Source organism: Dermochelys coriacea, chromosome 21 (assembly GCF_009764565.3).
Source record: "Dermochelys coriacea isolate rDerCor1 chromosome 21, rDerCor1.pri.v4, whole genome shotgun sequence".
In the NCBI taxonomy this organism is placed as follows: domain Eukaryota; kingdom Metazoa; phylum Chordata; order Testudines; family Dermochelyidae; genus Dermochelys; species Dermochelys coriacea.
The window spans coordinates 9135789-9161942 of record NC_050088.1 but is presented as its reverse complement, the minus strand read 5'-3'; the positions used below and the strand labels follow the sequence as shown (position 1 = coordinate 9161942).

General features: G+C 49.6%; 1 protein-coding gene across 4 annotated transcripts in view; it reads left to right on the top strand.

Moving 5' to 3' along the window:
• FOXP4 (forkhead box P4) overlaps window positions 1–26154 on the top strand; it is a 133613-nt gene that overhangs the window by 82448 nt on the left and 25011 nt on the right. Inside the window, exons 4-9 of one of the 4 annotated variants that reach the window (XM_038379963.2) lie at window positions 2494–2616; window positions 5036–5122; window positions 17472–17622; window positions 18762–18966; window positions 19377–19484; window positions 25441–25528. In XM_038379963.2, the coding sequence (XP_038235891.1) occupies window positions 2494–2616; window positions 5036–5122; window positions 17472–17622; window positions 18762–18966; window positions 19377–19484; window positions 25441–25528 (762 nt within the window). The remainder of the gene's footprint in view (window positions 1–2493; window positions 2617–5035; window positions 5123–17471; window positions 17623–18761; window positions 18967–19376; window positions 19485–25440; window positions 25529–26154) is intronic. The other 3 variants (XM_038379964.2, XM_043500355.1, XM_043500354.1) reach the window with 3 other exon arrangements.

The window sequence follows — 26154 nt, the reverse complement described above, 5'->3', positions numbered from 1 at the left end:
CCACTTCCAAGCTCCTGTGAGTGACGACGACCCCGTTTGGGAGCCGCAGCTGCTCTATTTCGGTCGTTCTGGAGCCCGCGCGGACAGCAATATCCAGGACTGGCATCTCTTGATACCTTTCACATTGGGATCTGCTACTCAATCCCTTGCCCTTGTTCCCACCTCTTCCCGGCTTATCACCAGTAAGAACTTCTGCTTGCCTGGGGTCAGCGCTCCCCCTCCGCCCCCCGCTGCAGCGGGCTCTCTGACCCGGCTGCTTCCAACCAGCTATGTTTCAATGCAGCTGTTAGAACCAGTTTGGAAGGTGAAGAGGTGACATTTGATTGACAAGTCCAAATGCCTCCCTTTTCTCCCCTTTCTTCTGAGGCCCCGAGCTTGTTATGTGTGTTTTGTCTTAGAGAATTTAAGCAATGAAGGAAGGGGAAGGCAAGGCTGGGGGAGCGAACACTGAACTTACCCTAGAGCTGTTGCAAAAGACCTGGTTTGTGGGTTTTCCCCCCCGAGTTATTGCCAGTGCCTTCCCTGAATGCTGCAGCACAAAAGCAGGGTGAGGAAGAGACGGTCCGGGCTATGGGCCTGAAAATGGGATGTTGGGACTCGACACCTGAGCAGGTGACAGCAGTTCACCTGGGAAAAGCCACGGGCCTGCCTCCCCCATTTCTCAGAGCCATCCTGTCCTTGGATGGCCCTGCAAGCAGCCCCCTTCCTTGGTTTCCCTCTTCTGGGCACTTGCAGTTCCCTTCTCCCAGGGGGCTGATTGCCTGCCCGCAGTCTCCACGGTATGTGATAAGGCAACCCCCACTTTGACTGTCCTCCAGCAGTGGCATTACAAGCATGCTTGCCTCAGTTTCCCCTTTCTTCCAGAGACCCCCGGGAACTCCACACAAGTTTTTTTCCCCCTATAAAGAGCCCTTTTCAGGAGTAATTTCTTACAAGTCCCACAACCATAGTCCAGATGTCCTCAGCCATGACCGAACAGTACATTTACTTATTCTCAACTCCCAACTGTACATCGAGAGGCCGGGTACAGCTCCAGCATCTCACCATGCCTCACCCTAGCCCCTCTAGCTGGGGTGTTTCTCCATCCTGTTATATTCTCAGGCCTGGCTCCAGCTCTCACCTGGAGACATGGGTGGGTTCACCCCTCTACCGTTCCCCAGCCTTTAGCCCTCCCTGGCCTCCGGCTACAGCTTTTTGAGTCAGGGAGCCACCAGACTCTCTGTGGACTCTGGGTTCTGGATTCTCCTTCAGGGAACCCCAGTCCCCTGCCTGAGGACTGTGAACTCCATTGCTTTTGGACCGTCTCATTTGTAACGCTCAGGGCAGCCTTACCCTAAATGGCCTAAAATAAGATCTGGGCAAGGTTCTGAGTCCCCACAACTTCCTTTGGCTGGATGAGAGTTGTAGCTCCCAGAAGGTGCTCAGCATCTCACAGGATCACGCCCACGGTGCGCACCACATTCTCTCCAAATCGTACGCCTTGCAGCTCAAGAATCTCTGCCCCCATCTTCCCATTGCAGCTACCTCTAAGCTAACACATGCTGCATAGCAGCAGTGGGTTAGAGAAGTTCTGGCTACTGTTCTCAGCAAAACGTGCCATGAGGACCCTAGAGATGGGAAAACCTCTGACCTCTCTCCCCCGTGGCTTTTAAGATTTAGATAAAATGGAGTCCGGATCCAAACCAGACATGGTTTCGCTTTTGCAAAACCCAAACCTCTGCTGGTTCGAGGGCCTAATTTTAAAGATACAGAGCACTGACTTTTTTTATTTTTTCCTTTTACAATTGGATTTATGGGTGTGCAGTGCCTCTGAAAATCGAGCCTTTAGGCAATGACATCAGTGCTTGCAATTTTTTCTGGAGATTCATGACGTTTGCTTAACACCTCAGCTCCTGGAATCGTGATTACATGAGAAGCTCCGCTTTCATTTAAAATACAAGTAGGATTGTAGCCTTCATGGCTGTGGAGAAAAGCTTGAAAACATGACCCCCTTAAAAGCTCAAAACCAAGAAGGGAAATACCCCTTCCCCAAGGGAAAAAAACCTGTATATTAAAAATCTCATGGCTCTTCTGGGCCTAACTTGTAGCTTTTGAATGCTTGGTCTTGGTGATGCTGGCTACGTTTTTAAATCCTCTCTGCTAGCACTGGAGCGCTGGGACCCAAACCAGTTTTTGAGGGGTTTTGGAGCTGAGCTTAACAGCCGTATATTGAGGGGGCATCATTCTGGGAACAACCCCGTGTCTGATTTGCCTTCAAAGTGGGTAGAACGTTCCTAAAGCATCCCCAGGCCCAGCCTACCAAGTCTGTGGATGATGGAAATTTGGGGGAGGATTTTTAAGGGTCTAAGACGGAGGGAAACTTTGTTGTGGCCTTAACGAGGGAGTGACCGCTAATGCGGATCACGATGGAGCTTGTAGCTGTAGGTGAGAACTTCCTCCTGCGAGCTCAGCGTGGGGTTGTGTTTAACGCGCGCTCGCTCTCTGTCTCTGCAGGTCCCCGTGTCCGTCGCTATGATGTCGCCTCAGATGATTACGCCACAGCAGATGCAGCAGATCCTGTCTCCTCCCCAGCTCCAAGCTCTGCTGCAGCAGCAGCAGGCGATCATGCTGCAACAGGTAGGGCCAGCCTAGGTCTCCATTTCTCCATGTGCCCTATGTGGCCGGCTCACTGAGCTCTGCCCCGTGGATGCAAATAGGGTCAGCACTGGCCGGCACGCCACACCCTTCTCTTCAGTGTCATTGGCCTCTGTGTAGGGTGAGCCTGAAGCCCCTCTAAGGCCGTCCTGCAAGCAGCCTGGCCCTTTCCCTCTCTAGGGCTGTCTCCAGTCCCCCATTTTGCTTGCCCTGGGGATCCCAACCATGTTGGCACCATGGAATGGGAAGAATTGTAATTTATCAATCATCCCAGTGCAGCTGGATTCTGCTGCGTCAAAATCCCTACAACAGCGTCTACATTAAAACCTGTTCAGGGTTTGGTTTTCAGTGGGGAGAGGCCTGAGCCAAAGCCCAATGGGCGGGAACGTTTGGATCTGGGGTCAGGCTTCATGGCTCGCCCCAGTCTCTCTAGTGGGCCCGGAGCCTCAAGCTCAACTCTGGACTCTCCCTGAGTTGGGGCAGGTTTTTTGGATCTGGATCCAGACCCAGACTTAGCAGCTGAGGTTTGTTCCTTGGAGTTGAGCTTTCTCTGCATTCCCGAACGAGTGCGTGCGTGCGCGCGCGCGCACACATACGCATACACATACACACAGACTTGGGTAAACATCTCTCCAGCTGGGGTGGGGGGAAGGGGAGCAAGAGAAATCTCACAAGCATCTTCCACACCCTTCTCTTGCCTTCCCTACCTGTTTACTCCAAACATGCTGATAAGGATTCAAGGTTGGCCCCAGGGAAAGAACAAAGGGTAAACACTAACCTGGGTGGAGTCCTTCTCGGAGCCTCTTGGGAGCCGGATAAAGAAACATGTTTGACTGCAAATTAAACAGCCCAGGCCAGAATAGCTTGCATTCTCCACCAGAAGAAAACTAAACATCACACCTCTCACCTCTTGACCCAATGTTCTCGGAACCCTGTTCAACTGAGTTACAGAGACCTGGTTTTGATTGGCTTTCGGGTAAACAGCTTGGCTTTCCAAACCTGTTCCACAGACAGAAAAAGCAAAGTTGCTGCTGTCAATCCCTGAGCTGATAAAGGTTTTCCAGCATCCAAAGAGGCATTCAGCAGAAGCCAAGGCTTTCCCGGCTTTGTGGATGCTACTTTTATGGAAAACAGATCCATCGGGAACAGTTTATTTGGATACGGGAGTTGGGGGAGGAGGGAATCTTAGAGCTGGAATTTACCCCTGCCTGAAAATCCAAAATATGGAACAAAAGCACCTTTTATCAGATGATCTCAAAGTGCATTACAAGCATTAATTAAGCTTCCTGTGTAGTTATAATTGTCCCCATTTTACAGATGAGTAAACCGAGCGGAAGTGGCTCGCTGGGGGTAGAACCCATGTGTTCTGGCTCCTTGTCTCCTGCCCCAACTGCTGCTAGACCACAGCTCCTTCCAAAGTGAGAGCAGCGAGTCTAATCTGAAGGAGGAAAAGCAGTGTGAGAGAGAAATATTACTCAGAAAGGCCAGGAGTGCATTCTCAAGGCTTATACCAGCCAGAGGAAAGGGGGAAGAGACTTTCCTATAGCCCCCTCTCATCGTCACCATAGTATTTCAGCCTCTCTGCCCTCACGCTAGCCATTATGAGTGAGTCACCTTTACTCATGTTGCTGTTTGTTCTGGGAACATGTCTCATTCCCATTGATGGGCTGTTTTAATTTGACTGCTGCTGGGACCTGCTCATCAATCTCGGCCACACCCTTTGGCAAAGGGTCGCCTGGGGTTTATGGGGGGGTACTTCTGCTGGCTAGGGCAGAAAGTTGGGAGTCAGGACTTCTGGGTTCCTTTCCCACAATGTCACGAGCTGATGGTGAGACTCCACCTCCTCGCACCTAACTTCCCCCCTCTAAAACACAGATAGTTAATTGCTAATACATACGATAATACTGAATTAAGTACATGTTTGTTGCTGCACTTAGCAAAATGGGGCCTTGACCCAGCTGAGGCTTCTAGATCGTACCCTAATACAAACGATGATTAATAAACAAGCGAGGCTGAATTTGTATATGTAAAGGGCTTTGAGAGCTTCAAGTGAAAGACACTTGAGAAGGGGGAGTATTTATTATTAATACTTATTATTAATTGTGCATTTTAATTATCTCAGCGAGTCAATATCTTGATTGTGGGTCTCAATTCTACCATGGAGTTGGGCAGAGAGCAGCAGACTGCCAGTGCTGTCTTTAAATAGCTGAAATGTTCTTTCACCTGACTTTAGGAGCTGGGTATTTAAGCAAACCAACAAACATTGTAAGCCTGGCAATAACATGGCCAGAGTTAGCAGTCTTGTGCTAAGCCCAGTTTAAGAACCTAAGTGGTTCGGCATGGGCAGGATCTTCCAGCTGCCTTCCTGATGTGTGCTGCTTTCTGCTCTCCCTCCCCTCAGCTGCAGGAATACTACAAGAAGCAACAAGAGCAGCTTCACCTGCAGCTATTGACGCAGCAGCAAGCCGGAAAGCAGCAACCCAAAGAGGTGAGCTCGCCCACACAGGTTCGGGGCACAGATGCAGGCACAGATTGGAACGGGTGCAAGCCGAAGGGGAGGAAAGGGCGTGGCGTGTGTAAATCCTAGTGTTTGGGGTAGACCACTGGCAGGCATGTCGGTGGAGGGAGGGGCCCAGGGCGTAGGGGCATATGGCTATAGAGGTGGAGTGGATAAATGAGGTGCAATGGGGCTGGGAGCTGGTGGAGCAGGTGGACCTAAGCCACCTGCGACACCCTTTTCTTGTGGTTACCCTATCATAAAATTCAACATCAGGTGCGTCACTCTTAGCTCAGAGTAAGTTATTACCGGATGATGCAGCTATAAAATATGCATGGAGTGTCGGAGGTGATGAGGTTACTTGGGTGTGAGAGCCGCAGTGTCCGTATGCCGTGTCCAACGTAGGAACGTCTCTCCCGTACTGCCCAACCCACAGTCAATGTTTTGCTGGAGGCTTCTGTGCTGAGTGGATTCTTAGCCGAACAAATTTCCGTTCTCTATGGAATTCTGCTCATCGGTGGCTGTCAATCTCTGGCTGTGCGTAGGGTTGCATGTGCGTGTGCTTTTGTGCAAGTGGAATATGTTCAACGGCTGTCAGCCCTGGGCTTCCTTCCCTTCATCCAAGAGGGATCTTTTCAAGAAGAGGAGAGGAAAAATCTTTTCTTTTCCCCTCTCCCCCGTGAGTCCCGAAGAGCCAAGAGCTGAACCGCTGGAGTTGGAGACCATGAGCCATTTTCTCTTCCTCATATTAGCTTGAGCCAGAGAGGGAGAGTTGGAAAAAACGAGGCATCAGGGAAAGGTTGAAATTCAGTGTGTTTGAGAGATGTCCCGTCCAATGGGTCCAGGACACGCAGGACTCTTGATCTGTGCCCACGCTGCACCTTGAGTGTTAGCAGCCCCCGCGTGTCATCCTTTATCCAAGTGACAAGCACCGCTGCGCTCAGGCGAGGAGTTTGTGTGCGGCCAGGCCTCAGGAGGAACACTTGAGTAAAAGGTGCAATGAAGACCAGGGCCTGGATGGGGTGGAGGTGACATTTGGAGGAGGTGACACCCTCGTCTGGGTTAAGACGAGTAGTAGTATGTAATAGAATGCTCTTGTATTCCTCGCCCTGGTGGAGGCGGCAGGTGCTGGGTATCGGGCATGGGAAGCCTGTTCTCCTGACATCTCCTGCCCAGTTTTGCAGTTTCGGATTAGTGGGGCTCAGACACCGGGGAGAGAATTATTCAGTCTCTTGAGATTTCATCCATGGCTAGTGACAGTGTCTCTATTTCCTACCTTCTTCTGCATAGTGGTTTGGGCCCGTGTGAAAGGGACCAGAAGCATGCGGTGGATGAGGTCGCAGCAACTGTGGGTCCCCCTGATCTGGGGCACAAGCTCCCACAGGAAACCACCTTTCCAACTCTTGCTGGAACTCTTCCTTGTTTGTGGGGTGGGATGGGACATGTGTTTTGTTCCTTGATTGTGGCTGCCCACTTAACTAGCCTTGCTAAGGCTTGTCTACACAAGGGGGAATATGCGCTGGTGTTATCTACTACCTCTAACGTGCTGTAATGCAAAGGGAGGCAGTCTGGTCTAGTGAATAGGACTGTGGATTGTGCCTGAAGCGACCTGGGTTCTATTCCTACTCTCTGCCTGCTGAGTGACCTTGGGCGAATCGCTTTACCTCTTTTTCTTTCTCTCTCTCTCTCTCTCCCCATCTGTGAAATGGGCATAAGGACTCCCTTTTGTATAGCACTTGGAGATCTGCAGATGACAAACACAGCGTAAAAGCTCAGTAGGTGGTATTAATACAGGCACGCTGAACTACTGAAAAATGGATCTTGCACTAGTGTGGTTAAAACCCAATAAGTTAACAGGGTAAGTCACATCAGTACAGCACATCTACACTGGGCATTTGCACCAATATTCCAGTGCCATTGCAAAAACCAAACAAAATCCCCAGTACAGATGACATGTTGAACTTGTAATGTCTTGATGATAGATGTGGTTTCCCCAGAATATCTGCTGTTTCATCCCCCACCTCTTGTGAGTACGGGTACATCTGAACTGGAAGCGGGGAAAGGGGGGAAAAAAAAAAAAAAGCTATACCCACAGTAGTAAGTCTGAGAGCCCAGATCAGCTTACTCAGGCTCATGAGGCTTGCATTACAAGGCTAAAAATAGCAGCGTAGACATTCCCACTTGGGCTGGAGCTCTGGCTCTAAGACCTGTCGAGAGGGTTGGTGTCAGAGCCTGAGCCGGAACTACTGCACTGCTATTTTTAGCCGCATAGCCAAGCCCCACAAGCAAAGTTGGTTGACCCGGGACTCTGAAACTCTCTGCCATGGGGAGCGGGTGTGTTGACAGTGTAGACATACCCTAAGAGACAAAGGGCCCTTCAACACCCCCATTTTGAGAAAATCAAAGTTTTTGCGTGCACAAAAAATCATTTTCAAAATCGGGTCATTTTGCAGGGAGAAGGGAAATCAAAAAAATTTCCACCCGCTCTAAACCTGCATCTTTGTTCTATCTGATAAGAAAGCCTCTTAAGGTGATTGCAGGATAACTGTGTCATCAGGGTCAGTAGGTTCCTGTGTGGGGATAAGAATCTTATTTGTCTTCATTCCTAGAATTCCCCTATCTATCTGGACTCACTCAATCTACCCCTGTCTGGAGTGACAGCAGACTTAAGTTGTCTCATTTACTCCAGTTGATGCTTTAATCCATTAAAGGCCTCTAGCCTCTCCTAGCTTGAGGACACAGTCTCTAAGAGTGGAAGAAGTGGAAAGAGAACAATGGTCAGAGGTGTAGGAAGGTGTCCATGTTACCCTACTTCCATTGGGCCAAAAGCATCCTCAGAATAATCCCACAGAGGCGATTGCCCTGTTGCCTTCTATGAAGAGGGCTCTTCGTTGTGTGTTCTTGGTCATGCCAGGCACCACTGACCTACGCAGTGCAAAGTTATCCCCTGTAAGCACTAACTCGATGAGAATGGGCAGAGGTCCAGGAAAAGCTGACCTGCCTCTCAGGAAGGTGTTTGGTGACAGTTGGCATGGACCCTGCTTTGGCAGTGATCTTTCTGGAGTCGAAAATTTAGAGCCACGTGCTTGTGTCTGAATGAAAACTTGAAGGGAAAGACTGATAGCCTGAGAAATCAGCTGGACAATGGAGTTGACACATGGCCGTGCCATCTAGTGTCCAACACCAGCCTAGATGCAAACACCTGTAAGAGACCCAGTGTGGATACCCCAGTGGTGAAGATGCAAAGCTTGTCTGCAATCACAGACCACCACAGATGTGAGATGAAGCCCTCCCCATGTGCTCCTTGTAGGTGGCTCTTGTATGCTCAAGAGCCAATGAAGTGTGAATATCCTCCCCGCTCCAAGATGTCAGCCTATTGTGAGTTAGGCCTTGTCTACACTAGGAGGCTTTTGCCAGTATAGTTACACCGGTATAGCTATCATGGCACAACCCTCTGCTGTTAGATCAGTTTAAAAATGCTTAGGCTGGTATAGTTTGTCGATCTGTTGTGTCTGTGGGCTTTTACCAGCACAGCTAATCTAGTAACAAATCACACATAGTTATGCCAGGATCATCTGTAAGTGTAGACGAGCCCTTACTTGTGGGGTAACTTCTCCTTGGCACAGTTTGATGTCAAATGCCAGGATCTGGCAAGTTGCTGGCTTGCTGGGGCCATCCGTTGAGTATTGCTATTCTATTTATTCCTTTATATTTCCCTTAGTCCCCATCTCTCATTTAATCTATAGTAGAACCTCAGAGTTCCGAACCCCTCGGGAATGGAGGTTGTTCGTTACTCTGAAATGTTTGTAACTCTGAACAAAACGTTATGGTTCTTCTTTCAAACTGAATATTGGCTTAATACAACTTTGAAACTTTATGCAGAAGAAAAATATTGCTTTCCATTTATTTATTTATTTTTAGTCATTTGCGTTTAAAACAGTACTGTACTGTATTTGCTTTTGCATTTTGTTTGTTTTTTGGTCTCTGCTGCTGCCTGATTGTGTATTTCCGGTTCCAAATGAGGTGTGTGGTTGACTGGTCAGTTCGTAACTCTGAGGTTCTACTGTATCACTACTATTCTGGGGTATGTTTCTTTGCACACGCTGCTTTTATTCTGTCTAGTATTCGTTTACTCCACAATCTATCAGGGGGTGGGGAATAAACCATCTCAACTTGCCATATTTGAGATAAAGCCACTATTATCGGCCCACTTAGATCTGCCTGGCACCTTTTAAACTGTTATTTCTATTGCGATAGCACCAAAGAATCCCAAGCCGGTGTTGGGCTCCCATTTTACTGGGTTCAGTGCAAACAAATGACACACCGGCAGTCCCTGCCCCAGAGAGCTCTCAATCCAGGATTTGGGCAAGATGCAATGGGGTGTGGGGGGGAGCCTTTCAAAGGTACACAAAGGGCAGTTAGGTGCCTGACTCTCCAGATTCCACACTCACACTCTCACACACCCAGGTGAATAAAAAGACAAAGTGGAGAATTAAGTTAATGGTAGGGGGTTATGGTTTGTGAGTCCATTACAGCATTGGTATTTTATTCCAGAAGGCCACTTTGAAAGTCTTCTCAGAATGACTGAATTGTTAAATGATTTCATGCGTATTCTGTGTCTCTGAGGTTTGTTTCTCTTTTAAAAAAAAAAAAAAAAAAAAAAAGGCCAAAAAAATATAGTTTGTCTTTCTGTAGTATGGAACAAGGTTTGTTCTGGACTCCTCCCACATTTCTGGGACTGGATGACAAGGGATGTCATCCACTCGATAAATTGCCCTGTTCCATTCACTCTCTCTGAAACACCTGGCACTGGTTGCTGGCAAAAGACAAGATACTGAGCTAGGTGGACCATTGGTCTGACCCAGCATGGCCATTGTTATTTCTTATGTTATGTACAAGCCACACCTTCATTGGTATCTGTGGGGAGCTTTTTGTCAGTCTCCTGCCTGGGGGTTGCTTTTGTGCCGTCTCTTGATATGGCAAGGCCATGGGAATATATGCCCCAGAGATCCCCATTCAGCAGTCCATCCCTGTTCAGCAAAGCACACACTTAACTTTGTGCATCTGCTCAATTCCCCTTTGACTTCAGCGAGACTTAGGGTAAGTCTACACAGTCAAAATTAAAGTTTTTCGCACCCCTGATCGAAGAAAGTTTCAGCACTGTAAGGGGCAGTGTAGGCAAGGTCTTAGAAGTGAAATGTGATTGAGTGCTTTACTGAATGAGGCTGTACTTACGTATGTGTCTAAACACTTTGCCAAATTAAGGCTTTAGGACCTGAGCCAATGACTGACCAAATCAATGGGAAGACTCCCATTGACTTCAATAGGCTTTGAATCAAGCCCTTAAAGGAGAACCATAGAAACGTAAGGCTGAAAAGGGATCTTGAGAGGTCATCTAGTCCATCCCCTTTATTGTTGTAGCATTGACCTACAAGGTGGAGGGGTCAGACTTGATCCAAACTATGACCTGGTAGCTGACATATCCAGATATGCTCAAGAAACCCAAGAGGCTTAAATCTGCATTTCCCAGAGCATCTTTTCCCATGGGCCACAGACGTTATTTTGCAGTGCCTCTACTAAGCTCTGGCAAAGGGCTCACCTAGGGATTTACTTAGTTTAAAAAGCTGCTTATTGATTAATGATCCAACAGGAATCAATGCCTTGTTGTTTTCTAAAGATTCCTTAAAATTACTACTGTGTTTTGGGGGATTATTCATTATATGCTAAGTAATCAAAGAGGTGCATGTGTGTGGAAAAAGACTCTCCTAAACACCACTAAAGTACAGCCATGAAGCCTGCCTGCAAATCCAGCAAAGAGATTTCCGAAGGAATCCCAATATGGAAAGGAGAGTTGCCGCAAGGAAAGGGCTCCGGACCAATGCCCTGAGTGACTGACAAAAACAAGTTGGCTGGGAAAGGAAGAGCTTTGGAATTATGGGCAAAGTGGATGTGTTTTAGAGATACTTTGAAGTGGTCTGAGCCCAAAGAATTGCCACTTGGAAGTGGGCCTTGGGACCTGTTTCATGATCAATATACTATCTGGAAATGATGCAGTACACTCTCTTGTGCACAGGACCAGCACCAGTCTGATGCCTCACTTAATATGGCAAGCACCTGTTGTCTTACAGCTGAGTAAGTGGTGTGTAGGCCGTGGGACGGCCCTTCTGAATAGAGATCAATTTCACAAAGTGAATTAGGTGGTTGCCATTAAAAAGTCAACATTTGCCAATAGGAAGCACTTGGTGGTAAATTGTGATAACACTGTTTGCTAAAGGAATAGGGAATAACTGCATTATTGCAGATACCACCATGGTAGTATTTAATTACGAACCCCACTACAACGTTTGTAAACTGAGTGACTTCTTTCCCTTCAATTGAGTTCATGGATTAGTGTGGTGTGACTATAAGTTACCAACTTGTCTTCAGGTGTCAGGGGATCAGCGAGTGGGCATCTCTTTCTGCCTGGGTCTTTGTATTGTACAGTGAGGTTCAGAACAGGTAGCAGCCTGCCATGCAGGAGAGTTTCAGATCTCTCCAGCTGGAACAGTGGAACCAGAGCATATTTGGAAACCTCCTGAGGAGTGGAGAAGAACAGGAAAAGAGGAGGATGGAGGAGAGCGCGAAAAAGCGTGTAGGACTATATCCTGTCCAGGCAGATGCAGTGATGTGCCATATATATCTCTTCCAGATATCACTTGCAATGAGGTGGGGGATAGACCTTGGGAATTCGAGGTTTGAACAAAGCAGAGTCTGCTGTCTCAACTTCCTTGTTTTGCAGCAATGGGGTGAGAGCGAGCAAAGAGGGGTGGGTGGGTGCGTAAGAGAGACCAGGTATGCACACTGGAGGAAATCATGAGATGACCCTGTCCAACTGAGTCAGGAGTTGGGCTGGATTTTCCACCTACCGCATTTGAAATAAGACTAAGGCGTCTTGTAGTGCTGACCCTCTAAGCAGAGCTCTGCCACCCTGGCCTGAGTAGTTTTATTTTCATGGGGTGGGAAACTTACATCATTAGTATCCTTGCCATGTTCCTCTTTCACTTGATAAGTGCAGGCAAAGCAGAAGTGATGTCCAGGCGGGTGTAATTTTCTTGCTGCTGTCTTTTGAAACAACGCTACTCTAAACAGAGCCAGGGTACGGGTAAACCCAGCAGTCCCCATTGTTACAAATTTGGTCCCTTTGTGCTTCCAAAGAACTTGGGAGGGAGAGGGGGATTTTTTTTTTTTTAAACGGCTTCTCTCCAACCCTGGCCCCCGTGTAGTGGCTGATATTGTACAGCTTGGCGGGGCGGGGGGAGGCGGCGCGCGGGGATTGGCTAGCAAGTAACCTAGGCGTCAGATTAATGAAGTGCTCCTGTCAGTCCAGAGTGTCACGCCGAAACTCCTCTTGATGTGCTCATAAATCAAAGTGACAGCGCCTGTTACCCCAGTAGCTGCACCCACTCAGCTGCGTCTAATGTAAACAGAGTGCAGACAAAACACGGTACGGAACTTGGGCCCCGTCTCTGGGGAAGAGTATGGGGATCACGTGGGGGAGGGGGAGGGGGAGGGACAGGATCCTGGATTGTTCCCTACTAGCCCTCCCCCCACTCTCTCTCTCCCCGTTTCATCTCCCCACCTCCGCAACACGAGAAAACGGAGCGCCCCAAGGGGCGCTGGTGACTGGCAGAGTGCAGCTCAGGAATTACTTTCTTTGTGTTTGAGATTTTTATCGGTGGGCAGATAAGCTTCATACTTCATTGGTTCTATCAAGAGCGCACCGCGGATGACCTCTGAAAGTGAAAGTGTCCAGAGAAACCCACAGACTATGGAAGCCGCACGTCTTGCGGTGGGGGAGGGAAGGACACAAGCAGCCAGGCAACACCAGAAGGAAACTTTATTTTCCCTGGCAGAATGAATTGCCCCCTCCCTACTGCTATAAGAGGGAGCTGGAGGGATGTGGCTTGCTGGAGGGCAAAAGGGTGGGGGTAGAGGGTATAGTCGGGTGTTGGGGGTGATTTTTTTTTTTTTGGTCTTTTGCAGAATTTGTGCTATACATACATACATACATACATATATATATATATATATATATATATATATATATATATATATATATAACATATTTGCAACTAACCCACCTGATTTTGGGCAGGGGAGGAGGCTGCGCTATTAGAAAACCTGCATAAGAAGGGCCATACTGGGTCAGACCAATGGCCCATCCAGCCCACTATCCTGTCTTCCAAAAATGGCCCATGCCAGGCGCTTCAGAGGGTGTGAACAGGTAATCATCAAGTGATAAAACCATCCAAGACTCACAAAGCGTTTTGGGGCACACGTGGCCCAAGCACCAGCCAAAGCCCCACGGTGTTATCAATTTTGAATGACACTGAAGCCAGACAAAGCTGATGTGACTTTTGACACACACCCACACACACACCCACCCTCCCTCCCTCCCTCCCAAGCTCAGCAGTTTGATGGTTAAATTCAAACCTGGAGCTGAGTGTGACTGGCCTAAAAATGTCTGTGACCCCCTCCCCTCCCAAAGGGCAAAGGTTGGTATTTATTCAGTGCAGCTGTGGTTTTTAGAGCAGGAGACTGGGAGGCAGGACTCCTGGGTTCCGTTCCCAGCTCCAACCCCTGATCTCGGGCAAGTCGCTTCTCTGTGCGGCCGTCTGTAAAATGGGTGCCATCCTCCAGTGCCTCATGCAGGGCTGTAGAGTCGCAAGTGCTTTGAGATTCCCCCGCTGGCGGGTGCCGCAGAGAGGTGGTCTCACCCTGCTGATTTTGTGCGTTGAGTCCCTGCAGCTGCCATGCTGTTGCCTGTACGTACACACGCCGGAGGCCCTTTGGAGGTGGTGTCACAGCAGCTGCTGCCCCCGCCAGGGTTCCTAGGACTCTGGAGCAGGTAGATGGAAAAGATAAAGAGCCCTATTGAGTTATGAGGTGAAAGTGATTTGCCCCGGGGATCCTAATGACTTAATCCGCTCCCAATTTCCTTCTGTTTTACAGCCTGGAAGTTGAGTGAATGAGGCAGTGTTCAGGTGGCCTGATGTAACAGGCAGGAACCTGTGCTTGCCGAAAGGCCCATGGGGAAAGGAGAAAGTAAACTCTGGCTGCCGTTGGTAACAAAGGCTAGGGCTGGGCTCCCCGCCCTCCCCTCCAGGCCTACATGTGTGCGTCTCACACCCCCATAAAACCCTTCCCAACGAATGACTGTCTGGCAACCACTGAGCACAACTTCTGTCTCCTTTGGGGCCTTCAGGAATCTGCTCTCCTCGCATCTTTTTCCCCACCAAAGTGCTGTGAAGATAGTCCTCCCTGGTCCCCTGGCTAGGAGTCTCTTACCCCTACATTCCTGATCTTGCCTTGGAGTGCGCAGGCTACCCTAACATGCGCTGTCTCCCAGACACCCAAGAGTTAGAAGATGAAGGTTTGTTTTTTTTCTCCGAAGGGAGATCACTATAGTCTGTGCCTTGGTCACCAAGCACAGGAAACCCTGAAACTTGGGGGATAAAGCCCTGTTGATTTCTCCTTTGGGAGCCATCCTGGCCAGGAGATGTGCAAGACAGGGTCTCATCCACTCTGGCCCAGTGATTGAGAACCAAAGATCTAAATACCCTACTGTTGTTCAAGGAAACCCAAGAGCTCACCTTGCTTTACAGATGCTAATGATTAACCCTCACAGCCCAGCACTGAGGTGAGTCAACCTCCTTATCTCCATTGTAGATGAGGAAACTGAGGCACAGCGAAGTGAGTGACTTGCCTAGAGAGACGCAATGAGTTGGTGACAGAGCCATGGGCTTTTTGTTCCCAGCTGTGCTGTTTAACCGCCCTCCTGCTTGCGGTAAGAAGCTCCTGAGTTTATCCGAGTCTTGTCCAAAATGATCCAAACCTCTTGCACCTACCTGGGAATCTTCCAAGAAGAGTCTCTTCTCCCAGGATTTACCACATGTCTTGGCTCCTGGTTAAAAGCTCAGGGTTTAGTTGGGCAGAGGTTCAAGTTGGGTCAGTTCTTCGTGTTCAGTATGAGGCAGGGACGGATGACTGTTTAACAATGGCTCCAAGCTGTGAATCCTCACCCAACATTATTATAATTATAATTTATTACCAGTATTACCCTGGCGCTTATGAGCCATAGCCCTGGACTGGGGCACCATTGTGCTAGGGGCTGTACAAACACAAAATAAAGGCAGTCCAAGCCCCCGAAGAGCTTGCAACCTAAGGGAGAACATTGAGTGTTAAAAAAACAAAAACAAAAAACCCCCTTTTTCCTCAGGCCAGCCAACTTGGGGGAAAAGTGTGAGGTTTCTCTGTGTGGACTCAAGTTAGGGGCAGTGCTTGAGTGAACTGTGCAGTGAAGACCAGGCCTTGTGGATTTTTACTTCTCCAGGAGTTCCCTGTCTTAGGTTAATGTGTATCTGAGATGAGAGAAGATTTCTGGAGCAGCAACTGTAAGTTTCCCAGCTTTCTCTGCACTCAGAGAGGCAATGCCTCCTTAACACCTGACATTGGCCTACCTGTGTGCTGACAACAGGTCCAAGGAATCCAGAATTGGAAGGGTTACGGCAAAGCCCACTGCTGTGTTGAGAGTGGGCAGGTACAGACAGGCTCCCTCTCTCCCACCTTGCCACAGATCAGCACCTGCCCTTTCCCTCCTCCCCCGTTCAAACCTCTCCCCCTCTAGTTATGTCTCATGTGTTTCTTGTCACCTCCCCAGAGATGGCTTCAGCCTAGCCGAGTTATACCAGTTAGAGCAGTGGTTCTCAACCAGCACACAGCTGCAGCCCGTGTGACATCTTCAGGGCCATATAGGTCATATATATGTTATGTGGATGCAGCACATTTAAACATGGAGAGCTGCATATGTGGCCCAGAGTGGTAATAGGTTGAGAACCACTGAGTTAGTCAGCTGATAGGTGGGGAGGGTATGTCTTATCTGAGCGGTACCGTCTGTGGTCTTCCATGCAATTGCTTTACCTTTCTGTGTTGGTTTCTCCCAGCCCACAGGTGCAACTGAGGATCTGGGTTCCTTCTCTGTGGCATAAAATTAAAGAGGTGGGGGGACAAAAGACTGGCAATGAGCACAATTAGGGGCTTGGAAACACTGCGACCTGAACAGCAGGTATAAAGAGTGGGATTGCCCACCTTACAGTGCAGCTGAACCTTGTCTTTGTTCTGTATTTGTGCAGTACCTAGCACCAGGGGATCCTTGTCTGGGACTGGGGTTCCTAGGTGCTGCTGCAATACAAATAATAACACACAGAATTAACAGATGGGATAGAGAAGGGCGATCGGGAACCTCCATTTTCCGCCCCGTCTCATCAGTCAGGAACATGGGAATGTTTGCTGCAACTGTGAGGTGGCACATTCAAAACTGAGGAAAGGGAATACAACTCCACATGGAGCCTGTTGCACTCATTGCCACAAGCTAGCCTGAAGGCCCGTGAGCGGAGCAAGATTCAAGAAGAGATTAAACACTTGTATGAACAGCAAGACTATCCAGAGTTACAACAGTAAATACTCAAAGAGGAGGGGGGAAAAATCTGTTTAGCAAGGAATACAAACCATCCTGTTACAGGCCATAAACCAGCTGTTAGCCTCAGGAGATTAAGTGGACATTTCCTAGAGGACAAGTTCTTATACGTTATCTTTTATGGCAGTGCCTAGGCACCAACCAAGAATGGGGGGGGGGGGTCCCATTGTGCCATGTTCTGTACAAATTGTCCAAAAACTACCTGACGGCGGGTTTGTGATGCTTAGCTAATTATTTGGTAAAAATAATTATTTCTCTGTAAAACGGGGATGTTATTTACCCACCTTGGCCTCTTTCCAGCCCTGGGAAAACACTCCTGGTAACCACGTTTGTAATATAGGGTTAATGATAACTTTGCCTTCTTCCCAGGAAGCTCAATGGGCTAATGTTTGTAAGGTGTGTGGAGAGCCTCAGCCAGGCACAGAATAGTAGCGCAAAGCAGCGGTGGTGTTCTTTAGCCCCCTGCGTGATCCCAATGCACAGGCGTTGGAAATACTCATCGAACAGATGGAGCTGGAGCGCTCGGGTGCTCTAAGCAAGTGCGCGCGCGCACACACTCTGTCTCTCTCTCTCTCTCTCTCGCTCTCTCCCCTTTTTTTTTTTTTCCCCTCCTCCTCTTCCGATAGATCAAAGACGGTCTTGGCTACATGCTGACTGGCTACCGAGGACCAGCAATTAGGACAAAGATCTGTGCTGACCAGGTATAGGGCTGATGCTGGGATCCGGCACTCCGCGACGCTCTGTGGGGCCCGCCTTCCCTTTAAGGCCTCGGTTGCAGTGTGGAAAATAATGTTTTGATTTTTTTTTTTCCCTTTTGTCTCCTAGCAGCCGTTAGGGAATAAACAGCTGGCGTTCCAACAGCAGCTACTACAGATGCAACAGCTGCAGCAGCAGCACTTGTTAAACCTTCAGCGACAAGGGCTGGTCAGCCTTCAGCCGGGACAAGGCACCGTTCCCCTGCAGACCCTTCCTCAAGGTAAAGCGCGTGGCAAACCTCCCCGCTCTCGTTCCGTCCTTTAAAGCCCGAGCCCTCCGCTCCAGTCGGCCTGGTGGGCGTCACCCTCTGCGTAGCTGCTACGAACGCAGCCTCCGAACTCTTAGGCTTTTAGTAGCAACCGGGTGGTTTTCAACCCACTTCAGGCCTGCTTGAGTCTGTCTCATTCCAGCACCGTCGTGGGCTGTACAGGAGCGGTCACGGTGATTCGTAGATTCGATAGCAGTAAAATTGCATAGGAGCAGTTGAGGTGTATTCTGTAAGTTCAGGGCCCGATCTTGCTGCCAATGAAGGAGGCGATGAGAGTTTTGCCTTCTACATCAGTGGGAACAGGACCAGGCCCTGAGTTTGCGTACATGGTTCCTGTCTGTTGTTTAATGCCCTGGCTGATAGAGGTTCCTGTGTGGGGCTGGTGGTACAGGCAGATGCTGGGAACGAGGGATGCGTGCCCAGAAGACAGAGTTCTTCTGCCTGGAGAATGAATGCCCAGTTTGCCTATGGAAGGGTGGCCCATCTGGGTGAAGAGCAGAGGCCAGAGCAAGGCACGACTTCCCCTAGATTCACTCAGGACTCTCCCTGGTTTGACTGACGCACTGGAAACTCCTCCCAGCTCATTCCGAGAGCTTCATGATCCTTTTGAAGCAAGCCTGGGGCCAGGGCCAAATGATCGTTTGCACCTGCCTGTTGAAAGTGTGCGGCTCCAGCAGGCGGGACGGACCGCCAGGTGAAACTGTGCCATTTCCACTGAGCGGTAGGTTCACTGGACCCCCACGCTCGGAACAAAACTTTGCAGGGGAGTCTGAGTGCCTCGCGGAGCAAAGCCTGAAAGTAAGGTTCCCTCGTGTGCCTGCAAACCAGACCCACTGAATTTCCTGTGGCGATAGCCGAGGCAGTGAGAGGGAAGCTGGTGCTGCTGCTAGCATGGCTAGATAGCGCTCGGGCCTCCAGGGCTGTCAGGCTGATGTTCTTCACCCACCTTCAATGAAACTAAAAGCTGCCCTGCGCTGGGTTCTTAGCGTGGATTACTGTTGGTTAGCGGTGGTTCTCCGGTCCATATCTTCACCCTTGTCTCTGTGCATGTGTTTTTCCTCCTGTCTCCCTTGACCCCATCCGGCGTGTAGCTGTGTGTCCCTCGGACCTGCAGCAGCTCTGGAAAGAGGTCACCGCTACCCAGCCTGTAGAAGACAGCATCAAGCAAGAGGGCCTCGACCTGACCACCAATACTTCAAACTCTACCTCGTTTTCGGCCGCCAAGGTCTCGCCTCCCATTTCCCACCACTCTCTCCCCAATGGACAGAGCGCCATGCTCACGCCAAGGAGGGACAGGTAGAACCGAGCTGGGGCAGCCTTTTATTTTGCCCTGTAGATCTAAGAAAAGGCTAGATGGCTAATGGGTCCATTGTTTGCCCTTGGGAGTGGGGGCAGCATAGTCCAGTGGACTAGGAATTGAGGGAGCTGGGCTCTGTTCCCAGCTCTGTTGCTACGTGGGCAAATCACTTAACCTCTCTGCATCTCAGCTTACCCGTCAGGGAAATGAGCTGTAATCATGTTCACCAGCCTCCTAAGGCTTGACTGATGCATTTGAGAGCCTTGGCTGAAAGGTGCTAGGAGATGTGTTAATATCTTGGGGTGGTCCTGGTCTGGAAGTTTCTTTGGAACTGCAGTAGCCAGCCTGACATGTGTAAGATCCCCAATGTAATGATTCGTTCCTTCTCCCTTGACTGTCTCTCTCTCAGCAGCTCTTCTCATGAAGAGAACCCCGGATCCCACCCTCTGTATGGACACGGAGAATGCAAGTGGCCGGGTTGTGAAACCCTCTGTGAGGACTTGGGACAGTTTGTCAAGTAGGTCGCCCCCCTGCTGTGTGTCTCCAGGGCTGTCGTTTCATTCCTGGCTCCCCCAGGTTGTGCAGCCAGTGTGGTGGTTTGCAAGTTGCCCTGCATTTGGGGGCTGTCCAGCCCTACCTGTCGCTGGCACCCTGTACTTCAGTACTGCTTTGGGAAGAAGGGGGTGGTCCTTGCACCTGCACCCCAGGCTAAGGGCAGTAGAGGTAGGTCAGAAAAGCCATGACTTCCAATTGTCTTAGGCAGAGCTCATTGTCTCTTCAGAGGCTACAGGTATGGCCTTTTTTAAATCATCTCTGGCAATGATTTTTCCACAAGTGGCTAGTGATTTTTTGCAGGGGCACCCAACTTAGCACCTTGCAGGGGTTTGATTTCCAGAGAGCTCAGCACTACCTGAAAGTCAGGCCTCTTTGGGGGGGGGTGTCTCAGATTGAGCCCCCAAAATCACTCGTCCCTTTTTGGAAACTCTGGGTCTTAGTGTCTCTGTGCCCAAGTTCCCCATCTGTACAAGGGGGATGATAAACTCCCTGTGTCTTGGAGTTGGAAACTTCTCAATTCAGCCAGCGGGTGGACAGTAGATTCAAGAGTAATAGCTATATTGGGGGGGCCCCCCATCCCATAACAAGGAGATTAGTCTGAACATCCAGGGGCATGTGAGAGGGATGTGGGGAGTATGTGCCAGAGGAGAAGAGACTGTAAGAGATCTAGAGAAATCACAGGACTTGGGTGGGGGAGGGCGAGAGAAGACAAACGAGGAAAGTTAGCAGCTCGCCCTCAGTAAGGGGGGGGGGGGGAGGGGGAGAGAGAGAGAGAGAAACAGATGGGAGCGCGGCAGCTTGCTGACACCGCTTGTGGGCTCTGTCACTGGCTGATTAACTCTGCTGTCTAAGAGCCCTCTGCTAGCGTCGGGGTCAAACAAATTGTTTTCACGCTTCGTCAGAGGTGTACTTAATTAGTTCATTTGCAATTAGATCTCTTTTGTAGCCGGGATTTTTAGCAAAGACATCAGAAGAAACTGACAGGTGTGTTTTTTTTTTCTTCCCCCCCCCCCCTTTGCACTGAAGGGAATGTTGTGGGAGTTGGGGCAGAGATGCACTGTGCGTGTGTGTGTCTGTGTCTGAAAGACTTTTGTTTTACAAACAGCGCGTCAGCCGATCTCACCAGCCATGGGCCGGCCTGCCTCCCCACTTTGTTCAGGCAGGGAGTACCGGAGGGTGAAATAGGTGCCAGCTGCAGTGAATACCAAGGCAGGCTCAGTCAGGGCGTAGGGAAGAGTGACTGCTGTGTGTTGGGGGAGATAGGTTAAGAAGGAGAAAGCATCTTTATTCAAAGGAAAGGGCCAGGAGGAGAGAACAGGGGGCATTGTGCCTTGCTGCAGCTAAGGAACAGAGAGGGGTGCCACCTAGTGGTTAGAGCAAGACTCTGGTGGTGACTCAGGACTCCCGGGTTCTATTCCCTTCTCTGCCTCTGGCTTGCTAACCTTAGGTAAGGTTTTGCCTCTCGGCACCTCAGTTTCCCCATCTGTACAATGGGTCTAATACTTAAATGACCTCACAAGCGGATTGCAAGCAGGGATGGGCCCAACCCACTATCACTGAAACTAGATCAGAAGCTCAGTAGTGTTTGGATCGCTGGTTTTGGTTTGACTCATGCAGAGAGGGGCACCATCTGTGAAGTCCCCGTCTGAATCCTGAGCTTCTCCAATGTTTTGGGTAGAGACGGTTGAAAGTGGGGGAAGAATTTTTGCGAAGATATTTGTAAAAAATTTGTCTTTGTTTTTAAATTGGAAATGTTTCAAACAGCTTGAATTTTGGGTGCATCTGAATCCACGGGATCAATTTGTACCCAAGTTATTGGGCTTCTTATACATGCTGGAGCAGTTTGAGGAACTCCACCCCTGGGCACAGGAAGGAAGAATGGAAACTTTCTGACACTGAGATAAGATTCTCTCCCCCCCCCCCCCCCTCAATTTTACACTTTCCTCCTTCGGCAGAGAATGGCACAACTCTTGACAGCTTATTCTTCGCAGAAGTACTCCTGTCTTAGTCCGACCATGCAGAGGAGCAAGGAGTAAAGACCCCTAGTCCGTCTCCAGCTGGATAGGTAGTCCTGATGAAAGAAACTCAAACATTTTGTTGGATTAGTTCAGATACAAGTCTGAAAGCTTGTCCCTAACAACTTGTTCTTACAAGATAGGGCTGGAAATCTCCCATAAACAGGCTTTTCAGTGAGAATCCTGGTACCTCCTGCTGCTGGTTGGTGGGTAGAGCCCATCTGGACAGCTTCTCCCATGGTATCTCTGTGTTTTGTCCCCAGTCCTGGCTGGAGACAGTCACCAAAATGACCATCATTTGCACACCAGTAGTATGCTTGGTTCCATCATGGATAGAGGCTTTGCCTTTACACCTAGGAGCGTGCGACCTAAATCAGACACACAAAATCTGGCCCTGGACTGTCTAACAAGTTAGGCATGCATTGCGTGCTTGCAGTTCACAACTAATTTGCTTGCGTGGTTACTGTGGTTGCATTCACAAATGTCACTTGCACATACAATTACCTGATTTGTGTGTCTGGTAATTACACCTGTAAATTACACATGCATTTTGCCATGGGATTACACACCTCACTGATGTGAAAATCTAGCCCATAATGTGACATGGGCTCGTAGAGCCCCAGATGAACCACCTTTTCCAAATCTGTGCTTCTTGGAAAGTGGAGAGGGTTCAATCATCCAAACCATGGTGGATTATTGTAGCAAGACTTCCTGGAAGGCATGAGTTTTAAATGGCTTTGAAGACAGGGAGGTTGCTTGGCATAGCATGCAGGGAGTTCCAAACAGAAGGGATGGAGCGGAAGTCAAGAGAAATGAAATACCGTTATCTGCACATAATACAATCCTTGAGGAGATTTACAGTGGCTTCCGCAGGAAGAATCACCTGCTGGCTAGAGCACAGTGCTTGGGAGCCTGACTTCTTTTTTTATCACTTACCCAGGGTTGTGATGGAGAATCCATCCTTGGCAATTTCCAAACCAAGACTGGCTATTTTCCTAAACCATCTGCTGTAGTTCAGGCATGGGTTAATTCAGGGAGGTTGTATGGCCTGTGTTGTACAGGAGATCAGACTAGGTGATCGCAATGGTCCCTTCTGGCTTTATAACCTATAAAACTATTCCTGGTGCTGCCGTCGACTCTCCCATGTGACCTCGAGCAGCTACTTCCCCTCTCCGTGCTTCAGTTTCCCCAATACCTACTTCACGGGGGTGGAGAGTGGAAGCTAAATTAATTCATGTTTGTAAAGGCTTTTGAGGACTCTAATAATATTTAGCTCTTATGGAGTGTTTTTCATCTATGGCTCTTACAGCAGAGGTCGGTATCACTGCCGCTGATTTATAGAAACTGAGACACAGAGATGCAGGGATTTGCCCAAGGTCCCGCAGCAGGCCAGCGGCAGAGCTGGGAATAGAAACCATGTCTCAAGATCCGGTGTAGTGTCCTGTTGATTGGGCCACACCACCCTAGGTGGAAGATCAGTGCGAGGCCAGGTGATTTACATATTTCTGATCTGATTAACCTGCCCCTAAAGGGACTTTTTAAAGTCCTGGAACGATAAAGGAGATGCCAAACGTCACCCCTATAAAGTAAAATCCCAGATACTAGAGAGCAGGGTTTTCCCCTCACTTGCCCTCTGGAGTCACATTACAGCAGCAGGACAATTACACTGCAAGTTGGAGCTCGGGTGACCGTGGGCCAGATCCTCAGCTGGTACCAGTAAGCCCATTGAGCTAGGCTGGCTTGACACCATCTGAGGATCCTGCCACGTTCATACCGTGTGTGATGGGAGCAGAGGGACGATCCAGAGCAAGTGGAAGGGGAAGAGCAAGGGATAGAACTGACTGGTCAGAGAGACTGGAGAGAGAGAGAGAGAGATCAAAGGGGGGCAAATGGGGCAGGAGTGGGGAGTGTGCAGCCCAGCGTCTCTGGGAAGTGTGGGATACGCGGATTCTAACTTTGATATTGCTGTCGGCATGTCAGCAGCAGCTGCCCCCAGCCCAGGGAGCTCGGTTTCCCAACGCCGCAGCATCCAGGAACGCAGGCTCTCTGCTGTTTGTTGCATGGCTCTGGTTGATGGTCAAGGGAGAGGTTTGATAGCAGGGATCTGTCGAGTGGCAGGGTCGGGGGAGAGAGAACAGAGGCCTAAGAGCAGCACAGCTCGAGGTGAAGGGAAAAGAGGGGGACTCAGAGCTCAGGAAAAGGAGAGAGGAGACACCGATGGCAGGCTGCTGACAGTGCAGAGCACTCGCCGCACAGGGCTGAGGAGGCTCACTTTCTGTGCTCGTTTAGTTAGCGGAGCTGACGGGGATCCGCACGTTGTTTCTTTACCAAATCCCCTCGCCTGCCGCTGAGTCTGAAACGAGGGGTTTCCACATTTGCAAGACCTAGGGTGGCTTTAGACAGCACCATCGTGGCAGGTGTAGTTAAAACATCAAAACATAATGCAGCCCTAATGTTTTCTTGCACCTTGAATTCACCCCGGCGGAGAATTATCCTGCTCATTCGGCTCTCACCAGTGCCCTGAGCCAGCTTTCCTTGTGTGCCTCGGTTGCAGGGAGAGGCAGGACTTGTCAGGCTCAGAAGGCCATGCTTTGAGCGCCCAGGGTTTAGCAAGGTGAGGCCTGGAGGAGAGACGTCACAGAGCTGTGTAAGGCAGGATTGATTCCTAGTCCAAGAGGCAGGGAAGAGCAAGGCATTCCCCTATTCCAGAGAGAGCCCATAGCCCGGCACCTCTCACTGAGCTATCTCCGCTCTCCCTGGGTTCCAGACCCAGGGGTTTCTCTGCCTGTCCTGACATGCTTGTCTGTGCTCGTGGCTGGGATCTCCATGTGGTTGAGGGAGGAGAGTTCCTGGCTGGCAGGGAGCACTCAACCTGGAATCATGACTAAGACTGGTCCTGTATGTTCTTCCATGAAAGCAAGCATGGGCCATTTTGATGCCATACACGTGTCCCAACAAGGGACTTTGTAAGGAGAAGGCTCCGCTGCCGAAGGTGGCCATGAGGTTATTGTTTTGATGGCAGAGAGAGAGGAAGGGGAAGGCTTTGTGGGTAAGGCATGGGACCTTGAGTCAGGAGCTCTGGGTTCTAGTCCTAGCTCTGCCGTTGACCTGGCTATATCCCCTCCTCGGTCTCTGTTTCCCCATCTGTAAAATAGGGATGATGATATTTACTTGCCTGGGGGAGGGTGTTTGAAAGGCTTCATGCATGAATGTTCATGAGGCACTGAGAGTCTAGGATGCAGAGCACCTCATAAATGCCACCTCCTGCCTTTGGGGAGTTCCTTATGGAATGCAAATGAATCCCCACGAGGCTGCCTGTGTCTGCCTGGAAACCTGCTCCTTGGGTGCAGTCAGTCTTTCCAGGTACATCCTGGAAATGGGATTCTCCAGCTGAGCTTAATGAGCCAACGGTTGTACCATACGCACACCTCCCCCGGGGGCTTGGCTTGCAGGCTCACCCTCCACAGGTACCAGCTGTTTGTTTTGGATTTCAGTGGACTCTCTGTGGCAAACTACAGCTGAGGTGATCCAAGTGCTGTTGGGGAAGGGGCTGTGAGACCGTGTGGTCCAGGGGGTAGGGCCCTGGCCTAGGAGGCAGAAGACCTGCTGTTCTCTTCTTGGCTCTGCCAACAACCTGCTGTGTGACCTTGGCCAAGTCACATTGCTGCTCTGAGGCTCAGGTTCCCCTCCCATGCTTTGTCTTATCTGTTTAAATTGCACACTCTTAAGGGCAGGGACTGTCATGTAACGTAACTAGCAGATTGGGGCCTCCAGTGCTCCTGTAATACAGATAAGAGGTGCTTGCAGCCTGCAGGTAGGTGCGGACGTGGGCCAGTAGGAGGTGCTATGTTTCATGGAGGGCTCTGGGAACTGTCCATATAAAATCCATCCTTCTCTGTCTAGACACCTCAATACAGAACACGCACTTGATGACCGAAGCACGGCCCAGTGTCGAGTTCAAATGCAAGTGGTGCAGCAGCTGGAAATACAGGTAGGTGCAAACCAAAGAGACTTGAAGGGTGGTGTTGAGTCAAACTCTTTACTTGCCCTGGATATAAATGGCAGAATTAAACTGTTCTCGATCGGGAGGGAATAGCTGGGTCTAGGGTGACCAGATGTCCCGATTTTATAGGAACAGTCCCAATATCTGGGGCTGTGACTTAGAGAGCCAGGAAACGTGATGTTTGACAAACTGTTGTCGGGCTCAGATGAGCAGATCTAGGAGGTCTTAGCCACAACAACCTGAAATCTTATATAGCTGCCTTTAGGGCAGAAAAATAGTTTCCAATTGCACCTGAAAATTGGGTGCAAATTTTGCCATGCAGTCGCCCACCTAATTTAAGGAGAAGGGTCCTGTCCCAAAACCAGGTGCAGGTGGATGGGCAGCAGGGGAAGGAATCAACTGCTCAAACCTTGGTAGATGACACATTCATGTACATATGAAACAACACATCGAATGGCTAGATCAAAAAAGAGAGACTATCATTGTAACTAACGTAAGAAATGGAGGCTGGGTATTTCAAGTGGAAATTCAGTGGAAGATGGGCACCTGATTTCTGCAGACTTCTCTGAAAATTTCATCCAGATTTCATCTGCATGTACTGTGCATTTACTTCT